General features: G+C 31.0%; 3 protein-coding genes across 4 annotated transcripts; 2 read left to right on the top strand and 1 right to left on the bottom strand.

The window, feature by feature from the left end:
• Positions 1 to 2,265: 2,265 nt before the first annotated feature.
• LOC114185862 (clathrin light chain 1-like) lies at positions 2,266 to 4,063 on the top strand. The gene is made up of 3 exons (XM_028073804.1): positions 2,266 to 2,718; positions 3,053 to 3,206; positions 3,386 to 4,063. The coding sequence occupies exons 1-3, from the start codon at positions 2,381 to 2,383 to the stop codon at positions 3,869 to 3,871; spliced, it is 978 nt and encodes a 325-aa protein (XP_027929605.1). The 5' UTR covers positions 2,266 to 2,380; the 3' UTR covers positions 3,872 to 4,063.
• A 1,220-nt stretch (positions 4,064 to 5,283) lies between these two features.
• LOC114185347 (60S acidic ribosomal protein P1-3-like) lies at positions 5,284 to 6,653 on the top strand. Its single transcript, XM_028073016.1, has 4 exons — positions 5,284 to 5,424; positions 5,538 to 5,613; positions 6,112 to 6,327; positions 6,419 to 6,653. The coding sequence occupies exons 2-4, from the start codon at positions 5,545 to 5,547 to the stop codon at positions 6,470 to 6,472; spliced, it is 339 nt and encodes a 112-aa protein (XP_027928817.1). The 5' UTR covers positions 5,284 to 5,424; positions 5,538 to 5,544; the 3' UTR covers positions 6,473 to 6,653.
• A 2,477-nt stretch (positions 6,654 to 9,130) lies between these two features.
• On the bottom strand, positions 9,131 to 15,638 carry LOC114185346 (expansin-B3). 2 transcript variants are annotated; one of them, XM_028073014.1, is made up of 4 exons: positions 15,323 to 15,638; positions 14,878 to 15,178; positions 14,082 to 14,211; positions 9,131 to 10,588 (listed from the first exon to the last, which is right to left on the bottom strand). In XM_028073014.1, exons 1-4 carry the CDS (start codon positions 15,471 to 15,473, stop codon positions 10,364 to 10,366), a joined length of 807 nt encoding a protein of 268 aa, XP_027928815.1. In that variant the 5' UTR covers positions 15,474 to 15,638; the 3' UTR covers positions 9,131 to 10,363. The 2 variants fall into 2 exon arrangements, with proteins under 2 accessions (XP_027928815.1, XP_027928816.1); XM_028073015.1 differs by lacking the exon at positions 9,131 to 10,588 and adding an exon at positions 13,001 to 13,583.
• Between the last annotated feature and the right edge of the window lie 4,718 nt (positions 15,639 to 20,356).

Genomic DNA, 20,356 nt, shown 5'->3' with positions numbered 1-20,356 from the left:
GAGATTGACTCGCTTGGGCGAGATTAACAGGTCTCGCCACTGTTCTTCACTGCAACAGCCATGTATATCGAACCAACCAAGCATACAAAGCATTTAATCACACCAAAACGAAGGATTTATCCATGCAATCAGTAACTCACTCAAGAACAGCCAAGACAACACCAAAAGACTGAAACCCTAACTTCCCGTACCTGGAAATAGGTTCGTACAGGACGTTCGACGAGAAATCAAGAAGCACAGCAGCTCTAGAACTCACTACGGAGCTGAAAACAGAAAAATGCACGGAACAAGGCAGATTAGTACTAAACCCTAACTGCGAAAATACAAGGGAAAGCAAAAAGGAAACTCCGGTGGTTTGGAGGGGTACTTACGTGGAGTAGAAACTGATTCGGAGCTAGCTCGAGAGACTTGGGGAGGAACCCTAGCAGAGCTCTAGTGCGGAAGGAGAAGGTGACGACTGTGGAGTTTCTGCAATAGTGAGAGTGAGTGTGGAATTAGGGCAGACCCAGGGACTTTATACGTTGGGCCGGCCTTAGGCCCACTTACAAGGGTAGCCCACTAAACTTTAGGGCAGAAAAAATATAAAGGGCCTTACAAATATAGTTCACTTGTGTCGTTCGCATCCTTAATTAACTACACAAATTTCATTATGCACAGGTTTAAAATATATCTAACATTAAAAACCTACGTAATATATATATAAAATATTTGTAATAAGTAATAGAAGTTGAGTAATATATTAAAAAAATATTTCTAATTTTTTTTAAATTTTGAGTTAATAGTGGTGTGATAATTTATGATATTATGATGTGAATCAGTTAAATTGTATAATTATCATTTACTTGTACAAAGATTAATTAATTAAAATATTTCAAACAACTGTTTTGATATTATATTATGAGTTAAATAAATTTTTAGTCCATCAATTTTAAGATAAAATTGAGATTAATTCATTTTTAAAATTTTAATATAATTTAGTTTTTAAACTCTAAAAATAAATTAAAATTGTAAATATTGTTAAACTATCTTGAACATTTAAGATAAAATGTTTTAAATAATATAAATAATTCAAATGTCAAATTAAAACTCTATGACATGTAACAACATAAATTAAAATATTATGTTAAAAAAATTATATACATTCACAAATATCATAACGTATCAAAAATTTTAAAAGAAAAATTTATTTCGCGTTCAAGTATTAGTTATATATGTTTGAAACAAATCACATATATTCTTCCCCAAAGATAGTCTTTATTTTGTAAGCATACAAATTATCTTTGGTCTAACATTTATAAATTGTTATTCTTGCATGACTATATATTTTTTGAAACTGTGATTTTATGTCTCACAATTTTTCTAATATTTGTTTGTTGGCAAAAATTTAAGACAAATCAGTTACACCAATCCAAATAAAATTCAAGCAAAATTTCAACAGTAATAATACAGATTAAAATTATAGATACTAAAAAACTCATGTTGTGGAAGACTTTAAAATATGTCAACTCATATATGAAAACAATTGTTCGTTCATTTATTAAATCTTCTAATGAATAAATCTTTTATAAGAAATAGGTCGGGTTCATTTAAATATAAAATAGACATTTTAAAATAATCACTTATTAAGAAAAATACGTGATTTACTTATTAAAACAAGCAATGAAATTTGATTATTTTTAAAATACATAAATTGGACAAATACATGAAAAAATCTACTTATTTTTATCAAATAATTTTTTCTTTGAAAACAAGCACAAACAAAGTGTTCCATAATTTAGTAATAAAGAAGATATAGTCTTGAATCATGATATTAAATTAGTATCATAGATAATGTATCAACATGAAAAAAAGGAAATTTGTTATAATAAGTTTACATTATATTAAAAATACCACATGCAAAACTGTCATGTTTAGTGACAAAATGATGTGTTTTAATATACTTTAGAACATATTTTACATTGTTCATTTTATATATATAGTTTAATGTAGTTTCTGGTAGTTTCTGGCCGTGTGACAACATAAGGTGAGATAGAATGACATGTGAAATAAAAGAGGAAGTGCTAGATTGAATAAATAATTATGTATAACTAAAATAAAATTTAAAAAATAGTGGTAGAAGAAAAAACTTTCACCGAAAAAAAAGATCGAGTAAAAAAGTGTAAATATATAATATTTGAAAACAATGATAATAATAATAATAATAATATCATAATATAATAAAATAAAGTAATTGTGATGAGTGTGAATGGTAATAGGTATTTTTGTGCCTATGATGAAACATAAACAGAAGTGGAATTTGAAGATCATCGAAGATTGATAGTGATTTGTGATCCGAACGCAACGTTGGAGAGGTATCAGCATCAAGCATCAAGCATCGGAGATGGCATCGTTCGACTCTTTTGAAGATCAATCACCAACAAGGGAACGCTACGAAGATGACAACAATTACTCAGGCATGGGCATGGAATACGAGTCTCAGCATTACGATTACGATGATCAACAACCTCAGCCTAATGCAGATCCAAATAACAATGATTTCAACAATAACCCACAATCTCCTCCTGGTTTTGGTTTTGGAGCTTCCACCCCCAACCCCGACTTTGTTTCCCCCTTCGAATCCGCTCCCGCCGATGACACCACCTTCACCTCCGACGGACCAATCCTCCCAGAACCATCTCAAATGCAAGAGGAAGGACATGCAAGACGTGAATGGCGACGGTGACATTTATTTTCATTTCAAACCTTTTTATTATTCTGCAACAACATCTCCATGATTTCGTTTTGCTATGCAAGAGAATTTGTGTGAATTGGATTGGGATAAACTAGTTGAACGAGTGATTTAGATTTGGTAACGTTTAATTTTGTTTAGATTTGGTAATGTTTTGTAGTGATGAATGTTGTCATTATGTATCTCAATTTTATAAACAGAAATCACTTTTTGTGGTGGTTATTATTCGGCTTATGAATGTGTTTTTGTATTAGTTATTCATGAATTAGAATTTGTTTTCCTGATGGTGTGTTTTGTTTTTCTTCTTGACATTTTGTAATGCAGTTTGAATGCGATCCATCTGGAGGAAAAAGAGACAAAAGAGAAGGAGATGCGAAATCAGATTATAAAGGAAGCTGAAGAGTTTAAAGAAGCTTTTTACGAGAAAAGAAAACTCAACTGTGAGTCCAACAAAAAAACCAATAGGGAAAGAGAAAAGGTAGAAATAACATTCCAATGCTATAGTTTAGTTCTTGTAATTTTGTGTGAATCATGCATTCATTGTTCATGATGATACTTCCTTTTTCTTTCTCTGTTCTTTTGGGAAACCATATGCATTCATGTAGCATTGTGATACTTGGTTGTTTGTATGCAAATGAAGAGAATGAGTGTGTGCAGATATACTTGTCCAATCAAGAAAAATTTCACAAAGAAGCTCACCAACATTACTGGAAAGCAATAGCTGAGATAATTCCTCGAGAGGTTCCTAATATTGAGAAGAGAAGGGGAAAGAAGGAACCTGAGAATAATAAGCCTTCAGTTCATGTTATTCAAGGTCCAAAGCCAGGGAAACCTACTGATCTAGCAAGAATGCGCCAAATGATTTTGAAGCTTAAACAAAACCCTCCTTCTCATATGATGCCTCCTCCACCCAAAGAAGAAAAGGATGGAAAAGAGGACAAAGATAAGAAAGATGCAAAAGATGACAAAGATAAGAAAGATGGAAAGGAGGGGAAGGAAAATAAAGGTGGGAAAAACTCAACAAGTGTTGCTGGAAATAAACCTACTTCTCCTGCAAAAGGTGTTGCTGCTAATGGTGAACCACAAGATTCTGGTATAGTTGAAGGTGAGCAAGTAGCTAGATCTGAATCAACGACTGCTTAATGACGAAGACTATTTTTTTTTATAGCAATTCTTTTTTAATATACTCTGCATTTTTCTTATCTTGCTAAATTTTGTTGCTATATTAATGGAGAATAAATGTTGGCTAGTTGAAGATACTTTAGGCTTTGCAATAAGCCAACAGAGAGCATTAATCTAAATTATTATCCTACATTTATAGGTTTTCAAAGAAAATCTTTTGGTGCCATCTCACTCTGGAACTTCTTATTACAGTACATTTTTTTCAAGAATTTTCTTTTCATTTCTTATGATTATCTTCTGAACAACAAGAGCTTAACTTTGTTTTTGTTAATTCTAAGGGTTTTGCTTCGTTCATATCAACCTTGCATTATATAATTGAACTTCCCAAGTGTAGAAGTTGCTTGACTCGTTATATATAATAGCTCCGCTATAGCTCAAACTATATAAAACATTGTTGCAAGATAGAGATTCAATAATTATTGGAAGGTGTTTATGTAGGTTCATAATTGTTTTTCACTTCCCATTATAATCTATTTTTATCAAATTACCAAATAATATCACTCAACATATATATTTAGTGGGATTAGAAATTATAATATATTTTAATCTTCTTATTTAACTCTACTTTATGAGCAATCTGGTAACATTTGGTAAGCTAATTAAGATTAGTTAGAAGGGAACACGAGATACAATAGCCTCACTTACATAATTAATAATAGTAAATGAGTTATTTCCGTAATGATAACATTATCTTTAAGTTAGTCCCATTTTGAAATTTTATGAATTCATTTATGGAATTTACTAAGTTTGTTATGTATACAACTAAGTCAGGTTTGATCATAAACTCATGATTCATAAAGCAAATATAAAATAGTGTTTACAACAAAAATCACATTTACAACAATAATAACAAGTTGTTTTACTGAGCAAGATCAACTAGTCGAAATTGAATGATGTCATTATGTTCATTGAATATCAAGTGAAGTCGTCATCATATACTTTACAATTTAAGTAGCCTAAGCTTATAATGTTTATAATTTTGAGTTTTTTCTGTTAAAAATAATGCAAAGGCTATATGTTAATTTGTCAAGTCACACCGATCATTCCGAACACATTTTAATGTACCTCCCTTTTTATTAATTCGTAGAATCTCCTTAAAATGGGTTAGAACTTAGAATTAGGATCAAAGTGGACTTAAAATTATATTATTAAACAATTATTAAAAAAATGACAAATAAAAAATATTTAATTTAAAAAACAGTTATTTAAAAGATAAAATTTATAAATTAATTATTTTAATTTAAAAAATACTTATCATATATATATATATATATAATTTATATAATAGTATAAAAGTATAAATTAATAATATGTTATTTTAAAATTTAATGATTAGGCGTTATTAGTTTAGACTCAGAGTGGCCAAGGGTTAATAAAATGGGCTCGAGACCACCAGGCCCATTAACCGGTTTATCAGTTCTTAAATCTCAAACCCTAGGGAGGCTTTCCATTCCGGTTGGTTGCGCGTCTCCGTTCGTCGTTCGCTGCGCATCTCCGATCTGTTATTGCTGAAGGTAAACCCTTTCGATGTTTCATCTTCAACGATTTGATTTCGTTTCAATGTTTCGCTTTTTCAAATGAATATCGTTCTTGACTGTGTCATTCTGGTTTGTATGGTGTCCTGCAGTGTGAAAATGTCGATCGGCGAGACTGCTTGTTCATACGCATCACTCATCCTTCATGATGAAGGAATCGCCGTCACTGTATCCTTTTGTGTTTCCATAGGTTCACAGTTGATGAATTGTAAGTGGATGTTTGAAACAATGTATATTGTTTCATTTTTTTATTGTTGTATTGGATTTTTTGATAATTGAAGTACATAAAATTGGGATTAAAGCAAAGCAGAGGTTGATCTTTCGGAATAAGAAAGTTCAAATCTTTTGATTCTGTTATTGTTTTTATGTTGAGTAATGTAGGTCTGATTTGACCGGTGTTTTATAGTTTAGAATCCTTTAGAAACAATTTATACACTGATGGAAGTGGCGTTGGATTAGGCCATGTTGCAGTTATGGTGTGAACAGAAGATTTTTGACGGTAGAGAGTGGTTCCTATGACGTTATTTCATTTTAATTTAATAATTGTTGTCTGGCTAAGTGAGTCTAATCAATTACGTATGTGTTGGGACATAAATACTGGGTTTTAGCGTTTAATCACAAATGAATTTGTTTGGCTATGTTGTTTTTTCCTTAAGTAATGAATAGGCGGACAGTATCGCCACCTTGTTGAAAACTGCGAAGGTTCAAGTCGATTCTTTTTGGCCCGCATTGTTTGCTAAACTTGCCGAGAAGAAAAATCTTGGCGATTTGATAGCAAATGCCGCAGGCGGTGGGGCACCGGTTGCCGTTGCAGCTGCCCCAGTTGCTGCTGCTGGGGGAGGTGCTGCCGCAGCCGCCCCTGCTGCTGAGGAGAAAAAGAAGGTAACCCTTTTGAAATTCTTGTTCCTGCAACTTTTGTTCATCCTTTTGTCAGCTTGTGGTCAACTAATTTGTATCTGTTAAAATTTTATAGGAAGAACCTGAAGAAGAGAGTGATGATGATATGGGATTCGGCTTGTTCGATTAGCGACTTTTTCAAATGTCAATTTTGTGGTTACCTTACGGATATTTTAGGTTTTGTTTTTTGTGCTGGTTATTTATCTTTGTACGACTTGATTTTGTAGTACTATGAACTTTCGAATGTGGGTTTATGTTCATTAGAGAAATCTGATGGTAGAAGTGTTTACGTTACATTTTTTTCTTGCCTATTATTTTTGCCTCCATTGTTTTCTTGTTTTACCTCTCATTGTCCCTTAATTTTTTTTTGTGCCTGACCCCAAAATTTCCACATTGGATTTGTTTGTACGTTGTTTTGGTTCACGTTAGAGGTATTAAAACTTAGTTCTGATTTTTCAAACAACACCTGTGAATCGTTGAGATGACTTCATTTACAAATTTAATATGCTTGGTAAATCTAAATTTGGTCCATACTTTTGATCTAGTTTTACACTATTGAGGGAGTTATATACCTATTGAGGGGGTCTTAGTATTGAATCTTTTCAATACTTTTGATCTAGTTATACACTATTGAGGGAGTTATATTCCTATTGAGGGGGGTATAAGTATTGAATCTTTTCAAGATATCATGGACTTGTATAACCAATCTACTTCCCTACCACTATGGTTCTGAGGGAGAATTGGCAACCTATGCACAATTTAGATTCAGATTGTATTGTGGGTTCCATACACAGATCAGGTTCTCTGTTCCACTACCTCCTTTAGAAATCTGGTGATAGTTCACAGGTTACCTACCATGTAGAATTGCTAGTTATCTTAATTGTCCAAACAGCTTGGGATCCAAGTTGCTGCAGAATACTGAACATTTATCTTGTGGTTATTTCGGAGTTTTCAACAGTAATTAAATCCTGAAAATAAGCAAAAGGAAAAATTATATTCATGGTTTTGAAATATGAAAAGCTTGAGCCTTTTCCAAGAACAATCCTTATTTCCTATGGCTGAAGTGTGGCCCGTTTGGCCAATGTTTCTTTATTACAAACCATGTAATTGGATTTAAATGATGATTTAGTTTTAAAGGATGGCAAAATTTAGTATTTTAGATTGTGATCAAAATTGACAGAAACGTCTCTGTTGGTGTTGGTCTATCAGTTAGTTTAAATTTTTGACACCCTAGCTCGTTTGGCCTAGCAACTAGTTTATATTTTCGACACCCTAACATTAGCTGGGAATTGACTTAGCAGCCAGTTCATATTTTTGACATCCTAGATCAAAGAACCAGATTCTAGCAGGTTTTAAAGAATGAGCGTTACATTCGGACAAGTCCCGAGTAGAGTTTCATTTAAACATAGAATTATTTTCAAGTACTTAACAAGTTTATCATACCTACTTTGAGTAACTGAATGGTAGCAATATTGGTAGAATTGACAGGAAAAGAAAACGAACCCGTACATAAGGATATAGGATAACCCAAAAAGGCAAAAATTGTTATACAAGTAGTCAAGATCATAATGTTCATAAGAAAAGGGCTGCATCAGAAGTGAGGTAAATTTCTAATCTTCCACCAGTGCTCCATCAACCACTGATTTGATGGGATCGGTAGCAGAATGTCGGTATGCACTCATTTAGTATTCAAGTAGAGGCGCAGATTTGTGATTAATTGTGTTTGTCTCTAGCGATATAGAGCGTGAGTTAGCGGGATCATGTCGTCCTTGCGTGAGTTGAACAGATTTGAGAGTGATAATAGTTGTTTCACAATAATGTGAATGGTGGGAAACTTTGTTTTGTAGATTTTTTGTGTGTTGATGTAGATAGTGTGGTATTCGGCTTCAAAACGTTTGAGGTGAGTTTAATAGGAAGCCACGTGATGTGATTATTGTAACACAGTAGCAATGAGAAGGTGGTCATGGAACACATTTCATGGTCAGCTATGTAATAGTGGAATCAATTAGGGTATAGTGGAACCGATTCCATGAGGGATAAAACACAAGAGAATCAGTTTTGGAGCTTGTGGAATTGATTCCATCAACGTGCATGTGTGTGAGTTCTAAACATATAAGTATGGATAAACAAGAACAAATATCAAATAATCAACAATTTTAAAGACAAAAAAAAAGGAGTTAATACAACTCTACTGTTTGGTGAGCATTGTCTTGATGATATTTGAATCACCAACAATCTTTGTAATATTTGCCAAATCAATATTGTTCTCGTTGTAATGGTGAACTCCAACCTTCACCAACATAGCATAGTACTCAATTGAAGACTTCCTCAATGGTGCACAATTGTTGGTAATGATATTGTCATGGGTCTTCTTAGTCTTTTTGGCGGCAAGCATCGTGGCTCTGGAATTCTCCGAAGACGTGATAATGGTCTGAATTTGGCCCCAATAGAGATTATGAATATGATGAATGGAACTTTTTGTTTTTTTACACTATGTAAATCTGGAATTCTTTGTTTTTTTTTTCATTTTTGTATACAAAAATGGGATGTATTTTTTACAAATAACTATTTTTTTTTGAAATTATTGAATTATAGTTTTAGAAAAAATAACTCATCAAAAAATAATTTTATATTATTTTAAAATTCAGAGCAATTTGGTAATATTTATTTACTATTTATTAATTTTTTTTATCTATCTCATCACTTAAATTACTCAGAAATTTTTTCACACTTCACTTTCAAATTCATTGACTTTGCCTCCAAATCCTTTAAAAGAAACACAAAAACATTATCATCAAATACATCCATTCACTTTCCTTCAAATCCATCTTCAGAAAAGAATACACATTTACACTTATTCTATTGTTGTTTCAAACCCAAGCCCGAAGGATGAGGAAATTTTGATCTTCAAGTTTTCTTCCATCTATTTCCAAGTCTTCATCTTCATATCTTAGAAAGAGTGAATATCTTTAAGTTCTTTCTTTTTCAACTTAAAGGTTCTCGTTGTCCCTTTCTTTAAGTTGTTGCTGAAGACGAGCCATTCCAGGTAATTTGGATCGTACGGAATTGATCTCTTATTGAGTTGTAATGAGTTGTTTTGGATTGCAAGCGATCGATCTCTTGTTCTTCTACCAAAATCAGATCTTTAGAGGTTCTCATGGAAGGAAATTAAGTCGTGAGTCCTTAATATTTCAACATCAATATAAAAAATGGGCACAACCATGAGCTGAGTGGAAAAAGTCATAATCCCAAAAGCTTGTTTTCCCGACCATTAGATATAGAAGGAATAGTTGCAACGTTTTTTTTTTTGAAAACTTTCTCTTCTTTAAGCGGTTGTTAGAAGGCGTGGTCTCCTTATCATAGTGTACAATCATGTTTTAAGGTTTTACTCTAGAGTAGTACTTGCGACCTCAACTTCTTTAGTAGCTTTCATTTGCTTAAAATGACTCGCCATTGCCTTAGATACAATCATTTGATTATCTGTAAGAAGATTTGAGATTAGAAGTTGGTATGAAATAATTCAACATTAAAGATGAGTGAGAAACTTTAGGATGGTGAGAATTTCGTTTTCAAAAAGCCTAAAGGAAGTCAAACTCCAAGCCTAGTGAACATGGTCTCATAAAAAGAGTAGAACTTCTCTACGAAATTTACAAAGTCATCCCTACAAACGGGTTCATCTAACTCACATGCGCAAATTAAAACATCTTTTTCGTCATTCTTACTAATGGCTTAATTGAGAGCATAAAACTCTTGTTTTTTAATTCGATGTGTTTCGAAGTTTATCTTCTAAGTTCCTATTTAGTCGAAGAGTAAAAAACATTATATGAAGTTATATTCGATAAATAACCCATAAACCCACAAATCTAGAAACTTGAACCCAACATCATAAAATGAAAATTGAAAAACTCAAACTCTAAATGTAAACCCTAGACACAAACCCAAAAATATAAACTCAACATCTAGAAAACGAAAACCCAAAAACTCAGACCCTAACCACAAACCCATAAACTTAAACCCAATACTAAAAAAATACACACATAGAAAACCCCCAAAAGAGTGAAACGTAGAAAGTCTTAAAATAGCAGAAATAGCATAATGAGGAAGTAAAGTTATACAATGTGAAGAGAGTAATGAAGCTATGTAAAGATAGAGCAACTAATGTTGAATAAAGGAGGATCAAGAGAGGAATGAGAATAAAGGAAAAAGTGAATGTACCTAGGCAGTTGAAGATGGCGATATGTGAAAACTACAAGGTCAAAAAAAATTGAAGAGGTTTGAAGATATTTGAAAAATCATGTGATGCATATGAAAACATAAAGGTATGAAGAATCACGTGTCGGTAACAAACGCAAGTGTGCAAATGATATATGTTGGATTCAAAGAAAGTAGCCTACTAAAAATGATAAACATGGAAATTAGATTAATAAAGTGTTGAAGTGATACTTAAGGGGTTGATAAAGAAGTTTCTGACGAATTATTCAACATTTACGTCTCAGAACTGCTCAAGGTTGGAGGACTCTATACTGTCCTTGTTTTTTTAGGACCAACTTAAGGCTTTGAAAAGATGATTTTGTTAAAGTCAATCCAAGCATACATGTTGAAGTTATTAGACTAAGGCTATGAAATTGGACCAAGTCCTCATAAAATTGTGTAGCCTAACTACCCAAGGCCAATCATAAACTTTGGGTCGACCTGACCACAAAGGTTATGGAATAAATTTGGATTCAGGAGTTGGGCATAAGCTTTTAAGAAGTGATTTTGATTCATTCCTCATAATCTAGACGATATTTTAGAAAAAGATAAAGGAAATTATATTTTTTGGTCCATTGTTTTGTCCAAAAATGTTAAGTTAGTTTTATAATGTTTTTAAATCTCAATTTGCATCAATTTTTTAATCGAGACCAAATTAAAACTATAAAAACTGGAGGACCAACTTGATATTTTTTAACAAAAATAGGAACCAAAGATTAATTCCAAAACTTTTATATAAATTATTAAAAACATTGTATTTTAATTTTTTTATGATAATAAAAAATAAAAAATTATAATTATTGTTATTATTATAGTTATAAAATTAAATATAATAACTTTTATTTTACTATAATTAATTTTCATTTATAATGATTAATTTTAAAAAATAGTTAAATAATTAAATTAAACAAATAATCACTTAGAAGATAATATTAATAAAATAATTATTTTATTTAAAAAATTTTAAAAGGTAGAATTGAAAAATAAATGTGATAAAAAAAACTGTATCCTCATAAATAGATATAAAATGTATAAAATTTATTAGAATATCAAATATATTAAATATATTAAAAATATTAAATATTGAAAAAATATATTTAAAATTATATAAGTATAAAGAAAAAATGGGGTCCAATAGCCTGCTTAGTCCATACCAAGGTCCGCCGCGTATGGATATAAGATTTGAAGTCTTTAAGAATACAGATAGTAAGTTAGACCAGGTAGACACTTAAATTTTCTGACTTAAAGAACTATTAACTTTAAATCAGACTATTCTTTCTCTAATTTATAACCTCAATTCTATACATATAACAATTTTAATAAATAAAAAGTAGAGATGTCAAAATGGGTCAGACTTGCCGGACCGGCCTGCCAGCCCGCCAAAGAAAGGGCGGGCTAGGTTGAAATTTTCAGCCCGCCAGTTCGCCAACCCGTTTTTTTTTATGTTTAAAATTAAAAGTAATTAAAAAGTTAAGAAATAATATTTTTTATATTATATAAATATAAATATATATATATATATATATATAATAGATTTATAAATAAAAATTTATAAAAACAGGACAGGTTACAATATCCAGCCCATTTTTGGGTGACGAGCCAGCCTGACCCGACCCGTTTTTGACGGGCCACAGGTGGGCCGGACCAAAACGGGTCGGGCTGGCCCGTTTTGCCACCCATAGTAAAAAGTTCTAAATTTCTAATTTGATTTTTGGTTAAATATTAGATTATCCTTAAAATGAGACGTGTTATCAACATAATAATAATTTAAATAGATGTCAAGTTATAAATCTTTAGATAGATTTCAATATATTATTTTGTTTTTTTATTATTTTTTAAAAATTTTTGATTACATATTTCTATAAATATTTATAAAAAAGAATTATATTGAATTTTGTAATTATTTTTTATAGTTTATTTAAATATACATGTTATACATAAAATTAGAAATATTATATTTATATATTACATAATTAATAAATCTAATAGTTAAAATATAACATATAAACTCTATGAAAATATAAGATTTAGGCTGTAGTACATACATACACACTTAATTTCTTTTTCTTAGGTTTTTCAAGTTTCTATAGTGAACATTCTAATCACTATTCAAGATACTTCAATCTAGACGATTAAAAACAGTATAGAAGTAAAAGTCAAAAATAAAAAAAAACTATAATAAAGACCACAATGTGTGGTTCATCATTATTAAGATGGAAGTAAAATATAATAGGAAATGATTTTTTTCTATTAAATTTTGATAACTTTCTCTTATGATTTTAAGTGTTATTTTTTAAGTGATTTTTGATCTTTATATTTTTTCATTTTCAATATTTCAAAATCACTTAAAAGATAATTAACACCTCATGTTGAAAAAGAAAGTTATCAAAATTTAATAGTCAAAATATCATCATCCAATAATCTATGATCTCTTGTTCTAAAACTCATACATTTATCATTTAAAGTACATTGGAATAATACACACATTTTACTAAATATATACTACACTACACTACACTACACGCTCTCCCTCCACTTCGGAGAGGGCAACCCATGATGACTTAGAATACAAAGTACAAACTTACGGTTGCAACAGTTGAACACCACAGAAATCAGAAACTTACAGCTATACAAATGAAAAAAAAGAGTAAAACTAAGAAACGAAAACACCATCGGATAACCTTGTGCACTCAACTTCTACTTTTGTTTCTTATTTAAAAACACAACAGACACTAAGGTCAAGAAAATGGTTCCTTAATTGCTGTCTGTTCCCTGTGGCTTGAAAAAATGGTTGTTCAAGAAAGGAAATTCAAGCGTGATGTATAAGTTGCTTTGGGAGTCCAATTGCTTGGAATAACATCTTTGGCAGTGAGGGTTTTCCCTGTGGATGTGCTTACCTTAACAGAGAAAGGTCCTCTCAAAGGCCCTCTCACAATGCACCAATTTGCACCCCACACATGACTCATCTCCACCCACTCACTTGACCCTCCCTGCCATCACCAATAACACACATTTAACACACAGATCAAGACAAAAAACATTTCCCAAACTCATTCTTTTTTCCTAACTTAAGGGTTCATCTCACACATGCACCTGTGACCTACCCAGCAGATATTGTTTTTTGTGGGGGGTGAAATGCAAAAAGGAATTTTTTTTAGAGGTCCCCTGTCACATGCTTCTGGTTCAAAAGATAACACTCTGGATATGTAGTACTATTTTTAATTGGGTAGAAATGGATTACAGCAATCTTCACCAGATCATACAATGATTCCAGTGTAAAGTACAAAAGGTGGAACTGCATAGCATCGCCACGTGATCCCACAACACTTGGAAGTGGAATTCTCCATCTAATCATGTCCTTGTCCATGCTTTTTCTTATTATTTTTCTTCTCTAACTTTTAAAATTTTTAAGTTCATGCGTAATTTAACAGCTCATGAGTTAGATATTATATAATTATTGATGGGAAAGAAAGATGATAGAAATGTACCTCTTGTATATACATGGAGCCTATGTCACCATCTCCATCTTCAAACTCCACAAGAAGTGATAGCCAGTAAGGTGTTGAACCTTCGTTCACATGGAAGGCAATGTTTTTCCCAGCATACTTGCATGGTGTTCTGTAAAAAATATAATAACATTATCACTATAAATTTTCCCTTTTAATCCACACGACAAAAGGCTAGTCTCAACATCTTTTTGAATCCACACATATAGAACATGAAAGTAAGTAGCAAGAGAAGAATAGTCAATGCTCACCAGCAAATACCAAAAATTCTCAATTCAAAAATGTCAACTATATTGATTTTCTTTAACATGTCACTATTTTATTTCTCTATAAATGAACCACTTTTGAAGGAGTCACATGAATTTATCATAAAGTCATATTATTTTATTATATACATAATATTGTTACAACAATTTGTGTACCATTCTTTAGCACAATTCGATTATAAACTAAAATCACAATTTACTGAACCCGACGTCGCTTTCAAAAACTAAAAAACACATGGAAGAACAGAACCAGAAGACAAAATGAGGCAGCTTTCTCAACATTATAACGGTTTTATCTTTTTTGTACTGTGTTCAACACTTCCACTGCACAGATCGACTAAAATTGACGACATTCTCGATGAAATTCTACTTCACATTTCACTTCAGTTTTTCACCCAAGAATGTTCAATCAACGGCTCTATCTATCATAGTATTCTAGTCCAACAAGATTAAGAAAAGAAAAAAAAACATAAAATGGTGTGTGTAAATGTGAATGTACATGTGATCCATACCTTCGGTAAACGACTGGGATTTCCCCTCGGTTTCGGAGCTGACCGTTTTCACCGGCGAACGCCATGCGGCCGAAGGCGGAGCCACTGAGGTCGAAGTGCGTCCGGTCAGACGGGCAGCCCGGGCACTCATCGGTTACTATAACCGTCACTGCCCGCTTGGAACATATGCTATGGTCCAAACACTTCACCTTATAACAAGCCCCGCAACCTTCTCCTTTCTTGAACAGCATTGACCCCACTGCACCCACCCTTGCCTTCAACGGCTTCACGTCCACCAATGTACCATACCCACATGCCCCTCCTGATCCAATTCATTCATCAAATTCAGTTACAATCATCTTAAAACGTGTTAGAAAGCGAGTTAACGATGTTAATTATCAAACTTATAAGCTTGATTTGCATTTTGCATTGTTGAGTCAACCCGCGGGTCAGTTTTAGTCCTTACCGGTGCTACCGTCTCCTTCGGGTTCGCCGTACCACGTGGCGGTTCCCGGGTACCAATGTTGGTCCAGGACACTGTGAGTAGGAGTCTGTCCTAGCGCAATGTTAAAGCACAAGCTTAGAATAAACACGGCGGAGACACGGTGGCGCTGCATTTTGTTTTGAGAGAATGAAGGTGAAAAAATGGGGTAACGCGCCGCTGCGAATGTCGGCTCCGGCGAGCTCGGAGCCCGAGAAAGCAGTTAATGGAAACGTGGGATTGCTGTGTTGCCGACAGTTATTGATTGATGGCGGCGGAGTTTTTTTTTTGGTGTGTTTTGGTTGTATGAGACCGTTATGGCTTTTGGGGTTTTATAGTTGGACACAGTGGGGTCTACTCAACGGAATAATTGCCTGACCTTATTATCCATTTGTTTGGTATTTATTTACTAGAGGTGCCACTGTGTTGGGTCCCACCGGCGGTTGAGGCGTTAACTCCGCATGTGCGTGCCCTATAGTCGAAGCAAGTGGGAATATTGGTCCATGACTTATTTATTTTTTCTACCGTTAACTCTGTTTTATTGTTTAACGATCAGATCAACTGAAAACGAGATAGTAGCGTTTTCAGAAAACGACGTTATTTTAAGGACCAACTGCCGTTTACACACGAGAACGACTCGCACTAGAATGTTTTTCTCACGTTGGTGCAAAATTATGTATTAATTGGATGTATTTTTATTTAATTACATACTAATATTAGATAACTAAATTGGAATTGTTGAATAAATTCAAATATAAAAGACAATGATAGCACATGTAGAACTAAATTAAAGAGTCAATAAAACAATTAAGGTGTGGGATTTTTTTTCTTTTCCTTTTGAAAAAAAATGGTCCCGTGTTTTGAAAAAAAATTCCTAGATATTTATGGTATGACAGAAGTTAGATATAATTGGTTGGAATTTTCAGATAACGTGACTGTGGAGTCTATTATGCAGTGGATCATGTTCCCCAGTGGAGAAAATTGCAAGCAGAATAGAGAATGATCATTGGTCTATTGAGGCCCTATATATTGTATTATTGTGATTATTGTCCTAGTTTTTGTTGCTATACATATGGGTGTGAGCCAGATATTATATGAAAAAAATGTAAAATAAAATTACATATATATATTTTTCTTCTGTCAAGCCTAGGCTTATTAGAACTAGGGTATGATTAAGAAACATGATCCATGAAAACGATTATATATGTTTAACATGTTTGGGAACACCGATGTCTAATTAGGTTTTTTGAGAGTAAATTGAATTTCATCAAATTGAATTTGACTGATTCGTAAAGGTAAAGCAATGATAGGGAGTTTAGTTAGTTAATTATAGCACTAATATCATAATTATTGTGTTTTTGTTTCCTGTATAGTGATGGTTATAGTTAAACTTACTATTAGACCTCATTAATTATTGATGAAAGACACTTAGCAGAAAAATCCATGGATGGTTTATTAGCTTCATGAATTATAGTTGGTCCAAGGTCAGCAAAATTGGAAGGTGGTGCCGACTCGCAAGGTAGCAGCATAATGACATAGGAAAGAAAACGAATAAAAAACTACCTATTTTAAATAATTAAAAGTAAAACAAAATGAAAAATATAGAACTTTTTTTCGATTAAAATAATCCAAATCTGATATTGATTTATTATAACCTATAACTATATAGAAAAGGAACATGTTAACTTTTTATATGTTCATTGTTCTAATTTATATCTGTAATTTTCTCTATAAATCTCTATCTTATCTTTATAAGTGTATTATTTAAATATAATTAGTAATTAGTATAAATGAATATTGAGTATAAAGTAATTTGATTATTGGTATAAATGGTTAAATGTTTAGAATCCTTAATTATCGGAAGCACAAAGTTTGAGTGGGATTAGGATTACCAAATCCCACATAGGAATATAAAGCTTTTAGAACCAAATATCTAAACTCCAAAGCATCAAATCAACCGAAGATATCGATTCCAATGCTTTTAAAAAGAGGATTCACGTGAAGGGAAATTTAATCCGTGTAAAGCTTTCTTTGGCCGTTGTAAAGACTAAACAGTTTAACATACTATTAATTAACTATAAAGATTTTTTTTTCCAAAATAAAAAAAGTTGACCAATATAAAGCAAATAATGTAAATGTTGCAAAATGGAAAAGGACAAGATTATGAAACAAGAAGATTATTTGTAAGGTTTTGCTTACTTTGAATAATGAAAATGTATATTTATATTACTATATGATATAAATAAGAGTGATTCGGCTAAAGTAAGGAAAATTATAATTCTTCTTCTTCTTCGTTTTAGATAAACTCACTTCACTAGTAAATTCTATTAATTTCTATTAGTTCTCAGTATAAATAAATAAATAAATAAATAAATAATAATAATAATAATAATAATAATAATAATAATAATAATAATAATAATAATAATAATAGGAATGCCCATGAATCACATTCTCTCTCAAACTTTTCTTTTATCAACGAGATGATTATCTTAATACAAGTATAAAAAGGTTGTTGAGGCCACGTTTAATAAATTAAGTATGATTAAGCGGTAGTTAAAGATTTCCATATATGAACACTCGGATACAAGCACATGGCTCACTTCACTTGTACATTATAATGACTTAAATAAGTATTGAAGGAAATACTTTGGATAAACTTTTTTAACAAATATGTATAAGTATATAAGGAAAAACAAAACAAATATGGATAAATTAAAGTGAGGTGTGTGATATAAGTTAGGAAAAAGTCAACGAAAATATTTGTGTGGAAAGAGTTTGAGAAAAAGCAAACGGGAAATGAAAGAAGAAGATATGTTTGGAATTTAAGTGTGAGTCTAAGTTCTACATTGACTGAAAACCAGAAAGTAGAGTACTATATAAATATAAAGATCCATAAACTCAATGTCTTAATGCTTTAAGTTAAAAATGATATTAATATCTTATGTAGTTAGACTCGATTCTTATTAACGTTTGTTTTTTCCGATGAAATTCTTTATAAATCTAACGAGATGGTGCATGTTATTGTTGAATCTTTATCGATCTGAATGCATAAAATCATCCAAATTCTGATAGGGTGGGACAGTGTAGAAGATGTTCCAACAGACCTTACGACTTCTGCAAACTTCACACCACATGGTAACATGCTGTCTGCTAACTCTGCCAATCGAGTTGGTCGTCACCAACGTGCCACCTACAAATTCTTCAATCCTATATATATAATTTATTATCGTATTTTCTAAAAACATATACTAATTCAACTAAAAACGGATAAAATTAGTTTATAAAATAAATTTTATATCTATTTATATATTATAAAATCATTTTATATTTAGTTGACATGAAATTTTTAATAAATATAAAAAAATATCTTTATTATGATTTTATCTTTAAACCCTATTTCATACGATTAAAGTAAAAGTATTATTTAGTTTTTTTTTTTTAACTTCGGTTTTAAATAATGTGAAACTTTTATGTATTGTAATGACAAATTTTGTTTTCAACGACGTCCTCTTATTAGTTTCATGACATGTTTAAAGAGGCTTAAACTATATGGCGCTGGCTTATTCTTTTATACATTTATAAAACTTACGATATGATAGCAACATACCAACACTCATTGATCATCTAGTTGGATTTATTTATAGGTGGAAGTATCTCTTAGGCTATATCATGCTATCTAATCGAATGCGTTTTTTTTTCTCTTTACACCTTCAAAAATTTCTGCTATATTAAAAAAAAATGAATTATTTATTGCCATTTGTTAGAATTAATATGTTTTATTGCAACCGACCAATTATTCGCAGAATTGTATTATTTTGAATTAATCATTTGCTCCTTTTTTTTCCTATTTAGGATGAATGGAAGAGTTTCTAGAACTTTGAATATATATATATATATATATATATATATATATATATATATATATATATATATATATATGATCAAAACAAATTGACTATTTTTATAAGTTAAAATTTTAACTTATTTATAGTCAAATTAATTAATAGAAAAAATAAATATAATTTTAAAAGTTTATATACAAGAGTTTTCACACATTAATTGATATAAGTTATGATATATAAAAAAATATTTACATATTACAACTTAATAATTTCATTGCACATTTTAAGTCACGATTTATTGATTGATTAATAAAAGAGAATTTATTAAATTTTCGTTAGAAACTTATACTTTTCAAATTGATTGATCAATCTACTCTATTATATTTAGGATTGTAATTGTTTTATATTAAATTCATGAGTAAATTTTAGTTTTTCGTTTGAATTTGAGTAAAGTGATTATCGTAGCATTAATTGTTTTATTAAATTTTCAATTTTTTGATTGGATAGCTTAGAATTTCACTCTTGTTTATGTGATTAAAATGTATATTTAACTTCTGTGAAACTTTTATATGTTTTTTTTTTCCTCTACTTTAATGTGAAATATTGTCAAAAAATATTATGAAAATAATGAATGATATTTTCGAGTGTATATTAGTCGAATAAAAAAATATTTTGATGAATGGGATAATACAATACTTTTCATATAAAAGTAAGCTATACATCTAAATCGGTCTCTACATTAGTCACAAATATTAGTTACCAAAAAACTTGTTCCTAAATTTGTATATAAATTGGTTACTGATGAAGCAAATTTAGAAACTAATTTTTTGGTATCTAAAACCTTAAAAATTTTGGTAGCTAATGTTAGTCATCAATTTAAAGACAAATTCATTATAGTGACTAATTTAGATATTAATTTAGTTACCAATGATTTTAGTTTATAAATTGGTATCTAAATTAGTCACTATAGTAACTAATTATTTTTTATCTCTAAAGCTAGTCACTAATAAGAGATTTTTTTGTAGTGGGTGCACAAATTTCACATAATTATTATATGTTTTAAGATTCTCGAATATGAAGAAAAAATATAGATGAAGTAATAAAAATGTTCTTAAATTATTAATTTTTTAAGGATATTTTCAATTAAACAATAACAAATTGTATGTATAAGGAA

This window comes from Vigna unguiculata, chromosome 5 (genome assembly GCF_004118075.2).
Source record: "Vigna unguiculata cultivar IT97K-499-35 chromosome 5, ASM411807v1, whole genome shotgun sequence".
Taxonomy (NCBI): domain Eukaryota; kingdom Viridiplantae; phylum Streptophyta; class Magnoliopsida; order Fabales; family Fabaceae; genus Vigna; species Vigna unguiculata.
This window is presented reverse-complemented; position numbering and strand designations above follow the sequence as displayed.